This window comes from Terrapene carolina, unplaced genomic scaffold, assembly GCF_002925995.2.
Source record: "Terrapene carolina triunguis isolate 2854851 unplaced genomic scaffold, T_m_triunguis-2.0 Scaffold66, whole genome shotgun sequence".
Taxonomy (NCBI): domain Eukaryota; kingdom Metazoa; phylum Chordata; order Testudines; family Emydidae; genus Terrapene; species Terrapene triunguis.
Window position 1 is genome coordinate 5,529,456 of NW_020664417.1, and position 16,757 is coordinate 5,546,212.

The following is a 16,757-nucleotide window of genomic DNA, read 5'->3' on the forward strand; positions in this document are numbered from 1 at the left end:
TCATGAGGAGGGAATCCTGGTTACGCTCCTCAGGTTTCCCTAGAGAGGTGCAGAACACAATCGCTTTGACGAATCGCACCTCTTCAACCAGAAAACTGATGATTCCTTACACTCACTAAAAGACTTTAGAGCCACCTTACGATCCTTGGGCATATGTATACCAGCACCAAAGAGAAAATTTTATTGCCCACCTCCAGCCCAATGCTATAAAACGCCACACTTCTACCACCAGCAGGCCTATGAACCTCCTCAGAAGTGCCCTAAGGTACAAAGAGCTGCCTGTCTGTCTGTTCTGGCAACACAGACCTCTGAACAACACACTCAGTCATCACGAAAGCAGTATTTCTTAATGCACCTAGAGAGCTGTCAACCACTCTGTACACCAGCGCTCCTACCCTCCACCCCTCTCGGGGGTAATCTCACTCTTTCTACCAGCTTGGAGATGTATAACAATGGACAAGTGGGTGTTGGACATGGTTTGACGCATCTACATCAGAGAGTTTGACAATGCCTGCTCCATATCTCCTGCCCCGAACCCCCTCAGATATCCCTCTCATGACAGTATTCTTACCCTAGAGATGGAGTCTCTCCTCCAGACAGGAGCAGTGGAGCCAGTCCCTGCAGCCTTTCGGGGCACAAGGTTCTATTCCAACTATTTCCTGGTACCCAAGAAGAAAGGGGACAGGAGACCAATCGTGGATCTCTGACACCTCAACTGTGCGATTCACAAGCCAGAATTCTGTGTGGTCACACTTGTGGCCATCATTCCCGCATTAGAAAAAGGCATATGGTTAATGGCTCTCAACATGCAAGATGTCTACTTCCATATCCACATACATCCGACACACAGAAAGTTCCTGGGTTTCAAAGTGGGGCATTGACTCTTCCAGTACAGGGTTCTCCCATTCGGACTTACCTCCTCCCCATGATTTTTTACAAAGCTTTTCTCTGTGGTAGTGGCTCACCTTCAACATCGGGGAATCCTTGTCTTCCCATACATGGATAACTGGCTGCTTGCAGCATGGGTCAAAGAGGGAGCTCAAGCATCGATGTCCCAGCTTCTTCTACTCCTCTCCTCCCTAGGAGTGAGCATCAACATCAAAAAATCAACTTTGCACCCTACTCAGTCCCTGGAATTCATAGGAGCTTCCATCGTCGCAACGTCTGCATGAGCTTCTCTGCCACACAACAGATTCCAGAGCCTACTGGATCAAATAGTTCTGATAACCTCTAACCCTTTGGTCTGGGCCAGGACCCTGCCTCTCCATCCTAGGGCACGTGGCGGCATGCGCATACGTCACGCCTTTCGCCCGCCTGCACCTTCACTGTCTACGGCTATAGCTGCAAAGGGTCTATTCTCCAATGTACCAACTCATGGACACCATGCTTAATGTTCTTCTGCAGGTCATCTCTTCTCTTTGATGGTGGACAAACCTGCTACAAGTCTGCTCCAGGATGCCCTTCCTCCTAGCCTCGCCGACCGTGACTGTCATAACAGATGCATCATTTTCAGACTGGGGTGCTCACATTGGAGTCCACAAGGCACCTGGACCATGCAAGAGGCCAGGATGTACATAAACATACTGAAAGTTCTGGCAGTATGCTAGGCATGCCATATGTTCTTACCAGCTATCCACTATTGCCACTTTCCTCTCATGTCCAATAACACCACCACAGTATACTACATAAACAAAGGGGCACGTGGTCCCCGCACTGCGTATGGAGGCAATTAACCTCTGGGAATGGTGCATTACACATCATATCCTTTTGTCAGCAGCCTACCTGCCTGGCACCCAGAATATGATCAGATTCTCTCAGCAGGAACTTTGCAACCGACCACGAATGGGAGTTGCACAACATGATAGTTGTGGACATCTTTGGTCGCTGGGGTACACCAATCAGAGACCTCTTTGCATCATACACCAACACCAAGAGCACCCAATATTGCCACAGGGGAGGACTTGGTGCCCACTTATTGGGTGACGCTCTGGTCGTCGATTGGTCAGACTGGACGAACTATGGCTCCCTTCCCCCACCCCCGCTGGTAGTCCTCTACAAACTCCGGTGGAGGAGCACAACGGCCATTGTGATTGCTCCATTCTGGCCTTGCCAATTCTGGTTCCCTCTTTTTCTCTGTATGTCGAAACAATCTCCACTTCCGCTCCAGACATTTCCGGAAATGCTGACACAACAAAACGGAAGACTCAGGCACCCACATCTATGGACACTATACCTGATAGCATGATTTTTTGATGGACACCTGCATTAGCACGAGAATGCTCGTTGACAGTGCAAGACGTCCTCTCCAGTAGCTGAAAGGACTCCATGAGGCGATTCTATCAGGCCAAATTGGCATGTTTCACCTCCTGGGCCTAACAGCAAGGTCTTGCCCTTGAAGGTGTGGGCATCCTCATGCTCTGACTATTTCCTCTATCTGAAAACCTCAGGACTCACACTCAGCTCTGTCAGAGTGCATACAGATGCCATTAGTGCTCTCCATCCTCCGGTGGCAGGAAATTTGACTTTTACCCACCCAATTCTGGAAGGGCCTTTTCTGTAAATATCCGCCCATTCAGCCTATCACTTCCCAATGGGACCTCAACCTAGTCCTTACCTCTTTTTAATGAACTCTTCCTTTGAACCACTGTTATCCTGCTCCATCTCTCTTCTCTTTCTGAATGGTGTTCCTTCTTGCCATTACCTTAGTGGGGGGTGGGGAGGGGTTGGTGAACTGGGAGCCATTATGGCAAACCCTCCTCCCCCTTTCATCCCCTCTTATGTAGACAAGTAAGGGTGCCTATATTTTCATAACTGTTGACCATTTCTACTTTGAACTCTGCAAATAAGAAACCATGTATTGAATATTTAGTTTTCAGTATTGGTTATTCGACACCAAGTTCTGGTTTTGGAAGAACCTCAAAAAGTGAGAAGTTATTCTTAGTATTCAAGCAGAATAAAAACCATCTTTTCCCCTGAAGAAGTGAAAGCTTCCCCAGGAAGGCCAAGCCTCACAATTTCAGAAATACTATTCTAGGGACCTCAATTAGGTTCCTGCATGGGGATCTAGTGTAAATGAGCTCAGTGGTTCCATTGTGGTACGCATTATATGAACCACACTCCATAGTTTAACACTGTTCAGTGTGGCACTTCGTGCGATTGTTCCCAGAACTACAATATAAAGATGGACAGAGTTGTGAGTGGGAGAATTTGGAACAGTGTCCATCTGGCTCTGCAAGTTTTCCATTTTCCTGACTATCAAAACAATAAAGTTAGATGTGTTAAGGAGACATTTATTACTAGTAAATTTCATATTAACGTCAAGGTAATTACCCGAAGGTAATTTACCTTTAGGAGGTAAAATCCTCAAACAGACCATAAAATACGATTTTTTTTTTAAATACTACTTGTCTTTGTTTCAAGGATTCCTTATTCCAGATGTTGTTCTTGCATTTAAAAACTCCTTAAAGCACCCACATCATAACTGTATGATACAAGCTTATCTCCTGTTTTTAACATGCATGAAGCGGTTTTATCTTTTGTGACGTTAATCTTCCAAGAGCTAATTCTGATCATATTTCAAATGCAAGAATGTTTCTTTTTTTAATGAAAATGATTGGAGGGTTTTGGGTTGGTGAGAACAGAATATTAATCAAACAAAGCCTACATGGAAACTGTTGTCTATCCTGAGGCTGAATAAATACCACTTCATGGATATTTGAGCAGTGAACAGTGTCCCGGAATTGGCTGGATTCATGCTCTGAGGCTGGATAGCAACCTCAAAATGTTCTGCTCATTGGAATGGCTCTGATACCACTCCTTCTCGTTCCCTGAAAATTGCTTTCTCCAAATCCTTTGCTTATGTTGAAATTCGTCAGGAGATTGGTCAGAAGGAGTATGTTCTGTTTCTTCACCTACCATGATGTGGAAGATCATCCTTCATAGAACAGAACGTAACTATTTATAGAGTAAGTCACTAAACTCTAACAGTTGTTAACAAAACCTTGTGGTCAGTGGTCAAAGGCTGCTGGCCAATTTAAAAGAAATGTCATGGACACTGCCTGACATAGGTCAGTGGTCAGGAGACCATCAATCAATGAGATTTGTGCAATCTGTGTCAGCCAGGTCTAAAGCAAAGCTGAAATGAATAGAAGACATGTAAGAGCCTTAAGTGACAGCAGAGTTGCTGCAATATAGTCTTCTTAACCATCTTTCAAGAAAAGGGTGAAAACTGTCAAGAGGTGGCTTTGTTGCTAATGGTCTAATGATTACTTTTTGGAGGGAAACTCCCTCCAGCAAGGAGGTGTTAACAATCTTAGCTGAGGAAAGACTCAATACTCCTTCATTTGCATTTACAAAGGGTGGGGGCAAAGCTCCAGCTTGCATGTCAGATCTAACCCAAGTCCAGTTTGTATGCCTAGCTTCTTTAAGCTCTGGTCTTTGTGGTATGGATTTAGGAGTGTGACTTTGGAGTGTGGATAAGATGAAGTTTATGCCAGCGCGTCTCCTTTTTGGTGTGTTCTTACTGCTATTCTGGACTCCCCGTCACCATGTATAATAGTAGAGTTCCATGTTACTTGCAACAAAAGCCTTGCTCATGAATTGTAATTTTGGTGCCATTGTTAAAAGATGAGTTACACAAGCTTTTTGATCAGCTTGCATGGAAATACTCTGTAAAGGATGCATAGACTGTTAATGCAAAGAGAGTTCCATCCTTTGATTTTCTCTGTCAACTTGTGTTATTGTTTGATAAATAGAAAAATGGGGGGGAAAGTTGAATGTCAAAGTATACTAAAAAAGCACTAATTCAAAACATTTCTTCTTCTGTGGAAGAAATTTATTGCTTTGTGTTTGTCTTGATTTTTTTTTAATACTTAAACATAACCTTCAAGCACATGAAATGCTATTGTACAGCAGAGTTCAGAGGTAGCAATTTTTGTTTTTAAATACCTTTTTTCCTAGTCAGAGACATGAAAAGGAATACTCTGACAATTTGATATTGTCTGTAATTTTGATGCATACTATAATAGAATCCGGTAATGCCACTGATGTCAGTAGCCCTGTTGGCTTCAATGAGACTGCTGATGTGAATGAAGATTACTTCTGTGAATGAGTGTTTGATGGACTGTGTTCACCGCTCCAAGGAAAAAATTATGGAAAAGAAATCTCTAGTCCTGGAAAGAATCTGATGAGGTTTTTCAGTGTATCGGCTTGGTTAAACAAAAAAGCAGGCCAGAAAGAGAAAACTGCCTTTCTAGTTATTTAAGGACTTCTTGGACCCACATTATCAGATTCCTCATCTGCAAATGATCATGATGGATAGCTGAGGCCCAGAGCAGCTAGATAATGTCTCCTTGAGCTACAAGCCTGTTCTGCACAGACTGCTGCATGCTTCTTTTTCTTGGTATTTACAATGAATAGGGGAAGGCCCGTTTTTGTTCTGTCTTTTTCTTCTCTGAGATAGAGGAATCCTGAGCTCTTCATCAGTTACGTGACTGGGAAATTTGAGACTGCTGAATACCTGCATGAAAATATAATTTTTGAAATGGTTGAAATCCTGCAAAGCGTCCAGGTGACATTTTGACTTGTGCCTATCACAGCAGTCATTTAAAGGGAGTTGAATTGGGGAAGCATTGTTTCTATTTCCTGCTGGCATGGCACCTTCTACTCTCCTACCAAGCTGATGTGTTAACATAGTTAGGCCTAATGTGTTATACAGAGAGGTCTGAGTATGCATTCATCCCACCTTCTACTTTGTGTCATGAACTGTTTTCAGAAATTGCACTACCAGAAACTGTGTGTTTTTTAATCTGTCACATAAACAGTATATTGCTTCAGTTTTAAGGCAGTCTGTACCTCTCTCCATACGCATGCAGTAACTCTCACTGATCCTTTAGAATGGAACCAACTACAATATATGTTCAGTTCAGTAGATGCTATCACAAGCCTGAAAGTGAGAGTGGAGAAGGTTGGAAAAGTGTCACATGTTCTATTTTATAGTAGTAAACCCATCTTATATTGATATGTACTAATTCCAGACTGTTCCACTCAGAGAAAGAATGTAACAGCTGCACCATTACTGCAAATATATAAAAACATGTCTTTCAGTACAAATTAATGCTAGAAAGACTATTGTTTAAAGAAAGCTGTTCCATATTGCCCTGCCACTGTAACTCAAGCGTAACCTGAAGGCACTCCTAACATATGGTCATGAAAAGGTAGCTCAGTTTCCACACCCATTGGCTTCTCTGCGTAGAGTTGTGAAGAATGCTATTTGTACTGGCAGAATTGTGATGAGAACACCTGTTCACTAGAAACTGGACTGCAGCCATCAACTCATTTCACACAGAACAGCAAGCAGCCATCAGATGGTCATGACTGTAAGTTGTTGTTGACATAGACCAGATTTAAATCAATGACTTATTACCAATCCCATGAAATGCTTAGTCCCATTAAGAAGTGTTATCTTTAACAATCTGGTTTACAGTAAATAGCAAGACACAGAAGGCATTGAGAGTTCTTCCTTGTTAGTTTGTTTTCATAATTGTAAGTATTTGTTTAAAATACAAACATTGACTTTGTGGTCTCAGTTCAGTCCCTAGGGGCCAAGACTCCACATTACAAAAAGCACTAGCACATTTGGCAGTTTTAGCAGAGAGGTAAAAGAATGAATGGACTTGGATTCTGAACTACTTTCTCACCATAATGTATGATCTAGTACCTCCCGGTTATGTTTCAGGTGTGTTGGTGGGGCAATAGGTGGCAATTTCCTCTTCCTGCTCTGGTTCAGCAAACCACTTAAGCACGTATTTAAAGTTAATCCCATGCTTAGGAGTTTTGTTAAAAAGAGACAGTTAGTTAATTAACACATGCGCAAGTGCTTTTCTGCTGAATTGGAGTCCCTGCAATGCTGTCATTCAAGTAGCCTTCGTGATCAGTAAACTGTACTTTAATTTTTTTTAAATGCTCCTGTTCCTCATAAAACTGAAATGTAGGAATTATGATGCTAAGCCAAAATCTTCACGCAACTTCTAAATGAGAATAAATGTCACTATAACCTGACCTACAAACACACAGTCATCTGTGTATTCAGTAATGGGACTAACGAAGGGAAACTTTTAGTGTGCAGAGGCGACTCTACAAAGGAATAAAACTTTTGCAATTAGTGATTTAGTGTTTTATGCACAAAATGCTGTGTAAGAAGATATTGATAGCGACATATCAGTAAATGAAGTTAGAATGATAATTTTAAAAAACTGTTTTCTTCTCTTTGTGCAGGGACCTGAATTGATGAATAAATATGTTGGTGAATCTGAACGAGCAGTGAGAGAGGTAAGAAGATGCTAGTTGCAAGTCAGGGCCCATTGCATGTTGTGCTGGATCTATGCTCATTTTTCAATCTCTCCTATGTTAATAATACATTGTCTGGTTAACCTTAAGCTTTCAAAAAAAAACCTAACCAAACCAAAAAACCCACTCTCCCTTTGACCAGGGATTTTGAGGAGAAATAAAATTTTTTTGATTTTGGGTTTTTTGTTTGCTTTCTTTTGTGTTTTTATTTGCTTTTTGCTTTTAGAAAGTTAGTGGGGTGTGTCAAAATCAGGCGTACAGTGAAAGTTGCTATTGAAGCTACATTATATAGTATGATATAACTTAGCTCCAAAGTAAGTCCACTTTTAAAAAACGGCTACAAGATGTTATTCTTGGCCCGTTAGCTTTTGGAGTTAGAATAGAGTATTTGAATGCATGACTTTTGTCCAGCAATTCCCCCACACCCCAGTAAACTATTTTATTGTTGTTTCTCTAGATCTTCCGGAAAGCCAGAGCTGTGTCACCTTCCATTCTTTTCTTTGATGAAATAGATGCCTTGGCAGTTGAAAGAGGGGGGTAAGGAATACTTTTACAAAAATACTCAACGTTAATTTCTGTTCTGATAAGTGACTTTAGAAATGGATTTGTTGAGATCCCAGGTTTGTCTTTCTATAATTCCATATCATATGTGTACCCTTTTCAAGTAAAAGGAGTTCTTTCATCACTGCCAGTCCAGCATACTCAACCTGGCATCTGAAGGCAAGATGGTGGTTTCTTCTTTTCTCACATCATTACCAGTAATAAAGATTCTACAGACCAACTCCATATCCTTCAGTTCCCTTCAATGGCAGGGATCTGGACTACCTGCTGTTTAGTAACAGGTCTTGTCCATTGCTAATCTCTGGGTTCCATTAATTGCACTAAACCAAAGAGAGTTCAGAAGTTTGTCCTGCTAAAGAAGGGTAGAAGTTTTTAGTTGGTGTAATTTACTTCCTTATTTCAGTCATAAGTCTGAATTTAAGCAGCAGAGTAATTCCATTGAAATCCAGTTGAGATGCTTTGCTGGATTGGGGCCTTGATGGAATGATTTCGAAGCATCTATGTCCTTAAAATGTAAAGTGAAAAAATCCTGTGTAGCTGAGCAATAATGCTAACAATCTTTTCATAACATCTTGCACTAAACCAAAGAGAGTTCAGAAGTTTGTCCTGCTAAAGAAGGGTAGAAGTTTTCAGTTGGTGTAATTTACTTCCTTATTTCAGTAGAAATAGTATATTTTTTTCAAATGTACCTACTTCCTCTTATAACTTAAGCTTGTGCAATTAGATTTGCTATGGTTTAAATTTTTTAAAACAATTTCTTCTAATTAGTAGCCTGTGTGGTACTTGTTGCATGTTACCTTCTCCTTATTCATACAAATCCAATCAACTTACTGGGAGGTACTTTTATTATGGCCATTCTAGCCCCAAGTGTTGCCAATAAGGCCTAGTTTACACTTAAAACTTTTACCAGCACAGCAATGTTGGGCAGGAGTGTGTGTGCGGGGGGAAAAACACCCACCTCTAGTGACATTAGTATCGACAAAGCCCCCAGAGTAGATGCAGCCATGCTGACAGAAGAGGGTTTCTGTCAGCATAGGTAACATTGTTCAGGGAGGTAGTGTTCCTACACCTGCAGAAAAACTCCTTTCTGTTAGCATAAGCTGTATCTACTCAATGGACTCTGCCAGCATAGCTATACTGGCATAGGCTCTCTAGGTAGACATAACCTAATAGTTTGACTTCGATGAGAGAAGTAGCAGGCTCTGTATCCATACCAGTTTCTGTAGAGGATACCAGCAAAATGGGAAGACAGGGATAAAAGATGTCAGTGGGACTCTTCATCCGTTTCAATACATTGTTTAGTGTGTGGTGGTAACTTGTGTTGAATAGAGCTATATTCTAAAATCATTTACAAATAAATCCTTATTTTCTCCTGAAATTTCAAAAGTTGGCAGATGGTACAAGGCTTCCCCATCAGTCTCCCTCTCAATATATAATTTCTGCAACTAGAAAATTTCTAGAAATGTTAACAGTACCCTAGTAAATCATTAGAATCACCAGCCTTCTTATCACAATAGATGTAGCAAAAAATGTGTCTTGGAAGAAAGCCAAAATAACAAATCTACCCATTATAGAATTGTTAATGTATTTAATGTTTAGAAAATCTACTTCAGCAAGAAGAAACTTTTTTTTGAAGAATAAAGCACAGTAATTTTTTAACCAGCCTTTTCAGTCTACGCCCTGAGGCTCTGAGGTTTTCTGGATTCTTTTAGGGGGTAAATAACCCAACTTCTCTTACCTGCAGGGGAAAAAATCGCCCTGGGACAACTTGCTGAAATATGTGGTATGACCTGCTGTAGTCATGTTATATTGGAGACATCTGTTTTTGGAGCTTTAAAAAAAACAGGGTGGGACACACAAATATTTCATTGTCAAATCTGAAGCAGATGGGAGGTAAAATATGTAGCAGAGTTCTCATAAAATTCATCTGAAATTAAACAATGTAGGAAACCAGACAAGGCACTTATTAGAAATAGCCTGTTTTTACAGGCTGATTTTGCACAGTAGGAATTTGCAAATGCATTGGAGATGCTAACGATTTGCAGCCTCTGGAGATCCATTTCCTGTACTATTACTAACCATACTGAAGGAAACACCTGTTTATGTTGTCCCCCTCTTCTCTCAGTGAGTTGAATTGTTTTTCTCTATCTCGGCAGTACAAAGTACTATGATACAAATTTTGTAAGGATTTTTTCCCTCTTTTTAAATTCTGTTTACAAATTGTCTTATTTGTTGACACCATTTGACCAGAAAATTAGCCAGATCCAAGGAGCTTTGAGGCAGGTAACCTCTTCTGGTTCTGGGAGACATCTCTGTGGCAGAAGTATATCTCCATAAACAGACATAGGGAATCATAAACTGTTAAGGTAGTTTTTTGAATAGTTAAAAATAGTATCCACAAATGGAATAATACTTAAGTTTTTCTAACTAATCCTCACAATACAACTAATTAGTGTTCTCCCCAATTTATAGATGAGAAAATTCAGGCAGAACGACTGACGTGACTAAGGCCCAAAAGCAAGAAGCACTATTAGAACCGGGATTAAAATTTAGAAGTTCCTGCCTTCTATCCCTTTGTTGAGACTACTAGACAATGCCTCACATAAATATGATTGCCCAAATTAGGATACATAGTACTGCAGTGTTACTGCATCTCAGTGATTTGCACATTGTGTATTAAATTATGGGATTCTGGATTAGCAATCTAGCATTCGCTCCCGACTGTGGTTCTTGGTAATTGTTTAATATTACAGCAGAGTGCTGTAGAATGCTCCTTATTAAGACTGCATTACCTTTACAAAATATACTGAAGGATTGAGATTGAGTTTTAAATATATATCCATAGACACATATGAAGGGGAGGAGAAATCTATAAATACGTGAAGGGTGTAAACAACAAGGCTGGGGAGGAATTACTGAGGACATTACAAGGGGTTATGAATAGAATAATGCAATTAAATTAAGAAAGGGAAAACTTCTATTGAAAAACATTTTTTTGACAGTGAGATCTCGTATGCTGTAGAACAGTCACATGGGAAAGTAGTGGCAGGTTATTGCTTGGCACATATTAAACAAAACTGGACAAACCACAAATTTATGTACAACAAGAGCACTGGCAGAGAGAAGGACTAGATGACATAATAGATGTTTTCCATCATTCCATGGTTCTGACTAACACTAGGTTCCATTAGCTAGTTATGTTTTTTTCTAGCGTCTGTAAAATGGTGTTATGACTGTTTGCAGAAAAGACTACGACGTTAAGGTCAGAAACACATTACTGGTCCAGATACAACAGTGAGCAAGGAATGTTTGGTTCCAAGTAATCCTTTCCCCTTTCAAAGCTTAAAACTCTTTAACAAAGTGCATAGCTGCAGAGAATTATGGGTACTTGTTATTCCTTGGTATCCGGACTATGTAAAACCTAATTCTTCTGGCCATTAGAGGTTGCCAACAGGAAATGGCTTGGTAATCAGACTTGAAAGTGATGAATGAACATAGCTCTGTGTAAATGCAGCACAGACACTCTGTTTGCTGAATTTAAGAAATCTGTGTTCTTTGGAAATGGATTATTGTTTATATGTGTAAATTTTTAGGATTTTTGGGCAATAGACTTATTTGTTCCTTTTCCTGCTTTTCTGAAGCAAGAAAACTTTTTCCCCTTGGCTGCAAAATCTTGTAACATAAGACATAAAGCATTGTAGGCTGGAGTGAAAGACACTGTTAAATTCCTTTTTTTTAAAAAAAAAAGATCAATGCTGTGCATTATAAAATCAAAGGCTAAGATAGTTATTAGGCTAGCAGGTTGATTTGGGCAGGGGCGGGGTGATGAGGAGAAGGAGACCTCAGCACTTCCTAAATAGCAGCCAACCCAAGGAGTAATATAGCAATGATATTTGGGGGACATGTTTTTTCCCCCCTCTCCTCTGTGCATAGACTACATTAAAATGACTAAACCACGGTGGGAAGATAAATCTATAAATTTATAAGCCACAGTTTTCAAACCTATAGATTTCAATGGGAGCTTGGGTTGCTCAGCGTCTATAAAACCATGCACTCTATTGAAATGCCAAAATATGGGTTTAGAATCCTAAATTTAGGCGTCCAGGTTTGAAATTTTTTGTCCTGGAGGAATAGAATCTTCTGTTTCCAGTGTGTGGCATCTCTGGTTTTAATAACAAGAGCTGTGTAAATCTTCTGTCTTTTAAACCAAAATTGGCTGTCTTTCTGAAAGACCATGCTTTAGCACAAACACAAATTATTGGGCTTGCAGAAGTCCCTGGGTGAAATCTATGGCCTGTATTATGCAAGAGGTCAGCTCAAAATGCTAACTTCTGGCCTTAAAATGTGTGAGCTGGATGTGTGCAGGGCAAAGTGCCCTAAAATAGGTCAAAGGTTCCCAGCAGAGAAGTCTTCCTGTGTAGGGTGAATGTCCACTAGCACACAGTTGCTGGAGATGGCACAGACCCCCTCATCTGCCCCCATGTCCCATTACTGGTGTAAAAGGATGGGAGGTAGCCTGGTAGTGGAGGGGAGAGGAGGTGTGGAAGAGCAGAGCTCAACTACACTTGAACCTCTGCTGTTGTAAGGGATGTTCTGCCAGCAGCGTAAGTTGCAGCAGGACCTCTCTTGCTTTAACTTACCCTGGGAGTGGGTAGCCCTGAATCGGGAGAACCTCAACTGATTCACTGCCACTGCCATTCTGCAGCACATCTGAGCTGCATTCTGATGCTGTGGAAAATCAGGCCCTTTGAATTTCTGGCTGTTAGCTTCAATTTAGAAAGAGTGGCTGGAGAAATAGGTTGGCTCCTCTGAACAAGATTTCTAGCAGAACGAAGGTTCCAGGCCTAATGAGGATTTGTAAAGGGCTAAAGTGTTTTTTAAAATAACTTCAGAAAACAGGGCACGAGTTTACTTTGGAATAGCAATATTTACAAGCTGCACCTCTGTGTACTCCGTAAAGTTAACTGCTAGAGTATTTATGCTAGACAAGAGCCTTTATCATGTATGCCATGTCTTAAATAGTTTTAAATACTCTATCTGTAAATTTCACTTCTAATTTTAGCAGACTGCATATTTTTAACTCTGTAATTTGAGCTCCCCTTTCTCTTGAAGGCAGTAGGAGTGTTATTGACGTGAGTGGATTGGACTCCTAGGCCCTGACCCGATAATCATTTAGCCCATGAGTAGTTTAACTGACTTCAGTGGGACTACTCACATGGGTAGTTAAGCATGTGCTTTAGTGCTTGCAGGTTCAGGGCCTTAGTTTTTATAAATGTATTTCTTTTGGAAGACAAAGGAGATCTAATTGTATTTAGAACCAATTAAATATTTTAGGCTTAGTTTATAATCCAGCTGGAAGTACATTGGCATTGTATTTAAATATTGATATAATACATGGCTCTAAAAGTGAAATCCAGACTAGTTATTCACATTCTAGTCTGTAGTACTTCCAGATTAAACTTTAGTTGCTTCCATGGTAGACATGATTGATTACAGTTTTCAACTTGATTAACTTTCAGGAATGCACAGAAGGAGAAATGCTGAGGAAACGGAATGAAAGGAAATGGAAAATGTACTATGCATCAGGTTTCTTCTTTTAAGACAGCTGCAGTGCAGACAGAATAACAGAATTCTAAGTGTTAGCATCTTCCTGTTGTGCCTAGGCATTTGCAGCACAGATGGGAGAACAAGGTTTATGGCCTCCCCTCAATACACATGCAACTACTGTCATGAGTAGACAAGGAGATATAAATGGTCTGGGTAATATCTTTTGGCCAACCACCTAAATAATTATGAATTCAGTGTGTATGATCCTTTGGAGGGAGGTCTGTGGGTATCCTCCTGCAGGAAATTCTAACTATTTGGTGCAGTCTGGATCATTTCAAAGGCAAAAACTGTGCTCTGCAGGAACCAGCTATTGCCTTTGTGTATGCAACTCCAAAGTAATTCTTAAAAAGGATAGTTTCTGTAAGTGTGCATGTGTATATACAGTGATATGTACACAGAGACATAATGGGTTTTATATTTTAATGTAACTTTTAGAATTAAACTTTTTTCCCTACATGGTGTTCTTTCCCTTATCTTTCCCTCAGTCTTTCTTGTATTCCCTGGCAATTCTCCTCTTCCCTGTTCCTAATCTCCCTTTCCTTCCTCATGCTGTCACGCTACTTTTCCTTTCTGATTTGTTCTCTGTCCTTCCCTTTTTCTTTTTCTGCCTTCAGCCCCTTAGAATGAATGTTTTGTCTCTTCTCATGTACTTTCTCCTTCTCCCCAAACATATCATCTTGACCCATATCCACTCCTCTTTCACATGCATAGATGTCTACTAAGCACCACCTCACTTCACTAGCTGTCTTCCCAATCACACACTACTCCAATCCACTCTTTTCCCCTAACCACACTTGGTGAACTGCCCCCCGCCAAGACACAAACACATCCCAATCTAGTCTGTTTTCTCCCTCCCTGCAAAATGCATTTGGTATCTTCCCCCACGCACACTCCTCCCACCAAATCCATGCTGTATATTTCTCTCTGCTCTGCTCCCAGCAAAATCAATCCTGTATATATCTCTTATTTCTCCACTCATTGTCCTTATAATATCTTTTGTGATTGAGCTGAGGTGGGGAGAAAGGTCCAGGCTGAGAGAGGAGTGCTGGGAGAAATCTGGTTCCCAGATCTCTCTGGGGCATAGGAAGGCTGTAGGGAGCACAGTCTTCTTCTCCAGGCCAGGGAAACAAGAGGCAAAGTTGTTCACAGTCTCTGAGAGAGAGCAAGCATAGGCAAGACAGCTTCTATCCAGGAACAGAAGGAGTGAGTGACTGCCAGGTGCTCTTTCCACTTTCCCTCTCCCCACATTGGGGTGGGGGGTGCAGGAGAGAGCGAGTGGTTGCAGGACTCTTACACTGTTTCTCACTAGGAGGAGAATGGATGGAGGGAAAGGTTAGCAGCCCATAATGAGAGGGAGCTCTGCCTGCTCGAATATGAGAGCAGACTGAGCCAGTGGAGAACAGCTCACAGGACCCATTCTGTACCAGCTCATTGAGCAGAGTGGGCCTGCATAGTTGGGAGAACTCTCAGAAATTGAAACACAACACTGAATTAGGGAGGGTGTAACTCTGACTTCCCTTTCCTTGGTAAGTTAAATTCTGAAGAGTAACATGCATTTTTGCAAGGCCTTATTATTTTTCATGATTGTATCCTTCTACAACCCCATTTCAAACAGACTCTAATGCATGGTTTCCTTCCCCTTTTCCTGGCTAACTCCTCCAAGTAACTGATGAGAGGTTGGTGTAAATGGAGAAGATGCATATGTACACAGACGTTCATGAAGCCAAAAATTTAACCCAAGCCCTGGATTACATGACTTGCCCAGGTTCTCTCCTTTTGAATGGTCTGCAGTCGTGGGAGAGAGGGAGGACAAGGATGCATTACAGTGGGTACTGCCTGAGTATAGTTGGGTGGAAAACATATGGCAACAGTGTAAATAGTGTCCAAACATAGGGTGCAGTGGGTGAGCAGGAGAAGGGTTAGAGTTATGATCCTCCTTTGTAGCTTTGTGACATCACCACTACAGCCAAAGCAATTCCCTGCTTTGAAGGAAGATTTCTTATTTTAACACTTTTTTTTAGTCATACACTATTTTTAGATTGGCCAAAATTTGAAATAGCTTAACTTGCAATTAACTTTACAAACTATCAGTTATAGGCTTTTCTATTGAGTCCATCACATTAATATATAAACAGTGGTCTGACTTCACTGTTGGCCTAATTGACAAACTTGAGTGGAGTTGTGCCTGCATATGCCAGATATGAATTTGGCTCAATATTTCTAAAAGATAATCAGTGTTTCAGTAATAATTACACACATTTTTGCTATCCATCTGCTTTGTGGGATACCTGATCTGCTGTGTGTGGGGTGGGATCACTTAACATCTCTGTAGCACAGTTTCCCCATTTCTAAAATGGTAGTAATGTTTACCTTGAAGGGATAATGAATGGATGCATGTAAATTATGTTGAAATCCTTGAATGAAAGGTGCTATAGGAAACAGACCTATAGGAAATATAACCATATTGTATTGCTTGCATGAATGTGATGACCTATGTTTGCAATGCCAATAATTTTACTCAAGATCTGGAGATGTTTCTTGAAGTCGTATCAGTATTTAAGAAAAAAGACTCAACTGTAAAATAAAGGTCTTACCTATTTTAAAAGCCATTTTTCTTGGCAAATACCTTAATTTTCATTGTGAAAAATTACTATTCTCTGGGAAGATATTGCCATTATTTATTTATTTGTTTATTAGCTGCTAATGCTATTGGAGTAGAATTTTCTTTTAATACTGTGGAAAACGTGGAACTGCCAAAGCCATATTTCATCAAAATTTGTGAGGGAAGGAAATAAAACAGTGTGACAGTTAATTACGATCATGGCAGTTGGACTGAAAAGACTGACTTGGCAGGTGCTTCTTGCTGACAGTTTACCCCTACAAAGCCCTGACAGAAATGTCAGACTCAATAAAATCTTTCAGACTATGTGAGCGGAGTGATTTTTGTGTGGGAGTGTGCTGGCAGGGGGCTTTGGTATTTCAGGAACCCTTTACCTCAGTAGCTTATAGAGAAGTTCAGAATCCTGGTCTGTTTGAGCAGGTATTAATTTTTTGATACCAACTATTTTGTTATGTCAATGAGTTTTACATTTGTGTCAATGTTAAATTATTTCCTTATAGTTCCTGGAAATGACAGAATCTCAAATTACTTCTTTTACTGGAAGATTTTTAAAGCTCATACCTTTCGATTTTTATTATAACTTTTTTGGTAAAAAGACTAGACCTTTATGTAGGTCTTGTCT

The 16,757-nt window shown here is 40.5% G+C and overlaps 1 protein-coding gene across 3 annotated transcripts in view; it reads left to right on the top strand.

Annotated features, from left to right (window-relative positions):
• Positions 1 to 16,757, top strand: part of SPATA5 (spermatogenesis associated 5) — a 281,723-nt gene that overhangs the window by 67,861 nt on the left and 197,105 nt on the right. For all 3 annotated transcript variants that reach the window (XM_024212863.1, XM_024212871.1, XM_024212879.1), the window contains exons 12-13: positions 7,276 to 7,329; positions 7,805 to 7,884. In XM_024212863.1, coding sequence (XP_024068631.1) covers positions 7,276 to 7,329; positions 7,805 to 7,884 — 134 coding nt within the window. The remainder of the gene's footprint in view (positions 1 to 7,275; positions 7,330 to 7,804; positions 7,885 to 16,757) is intronic.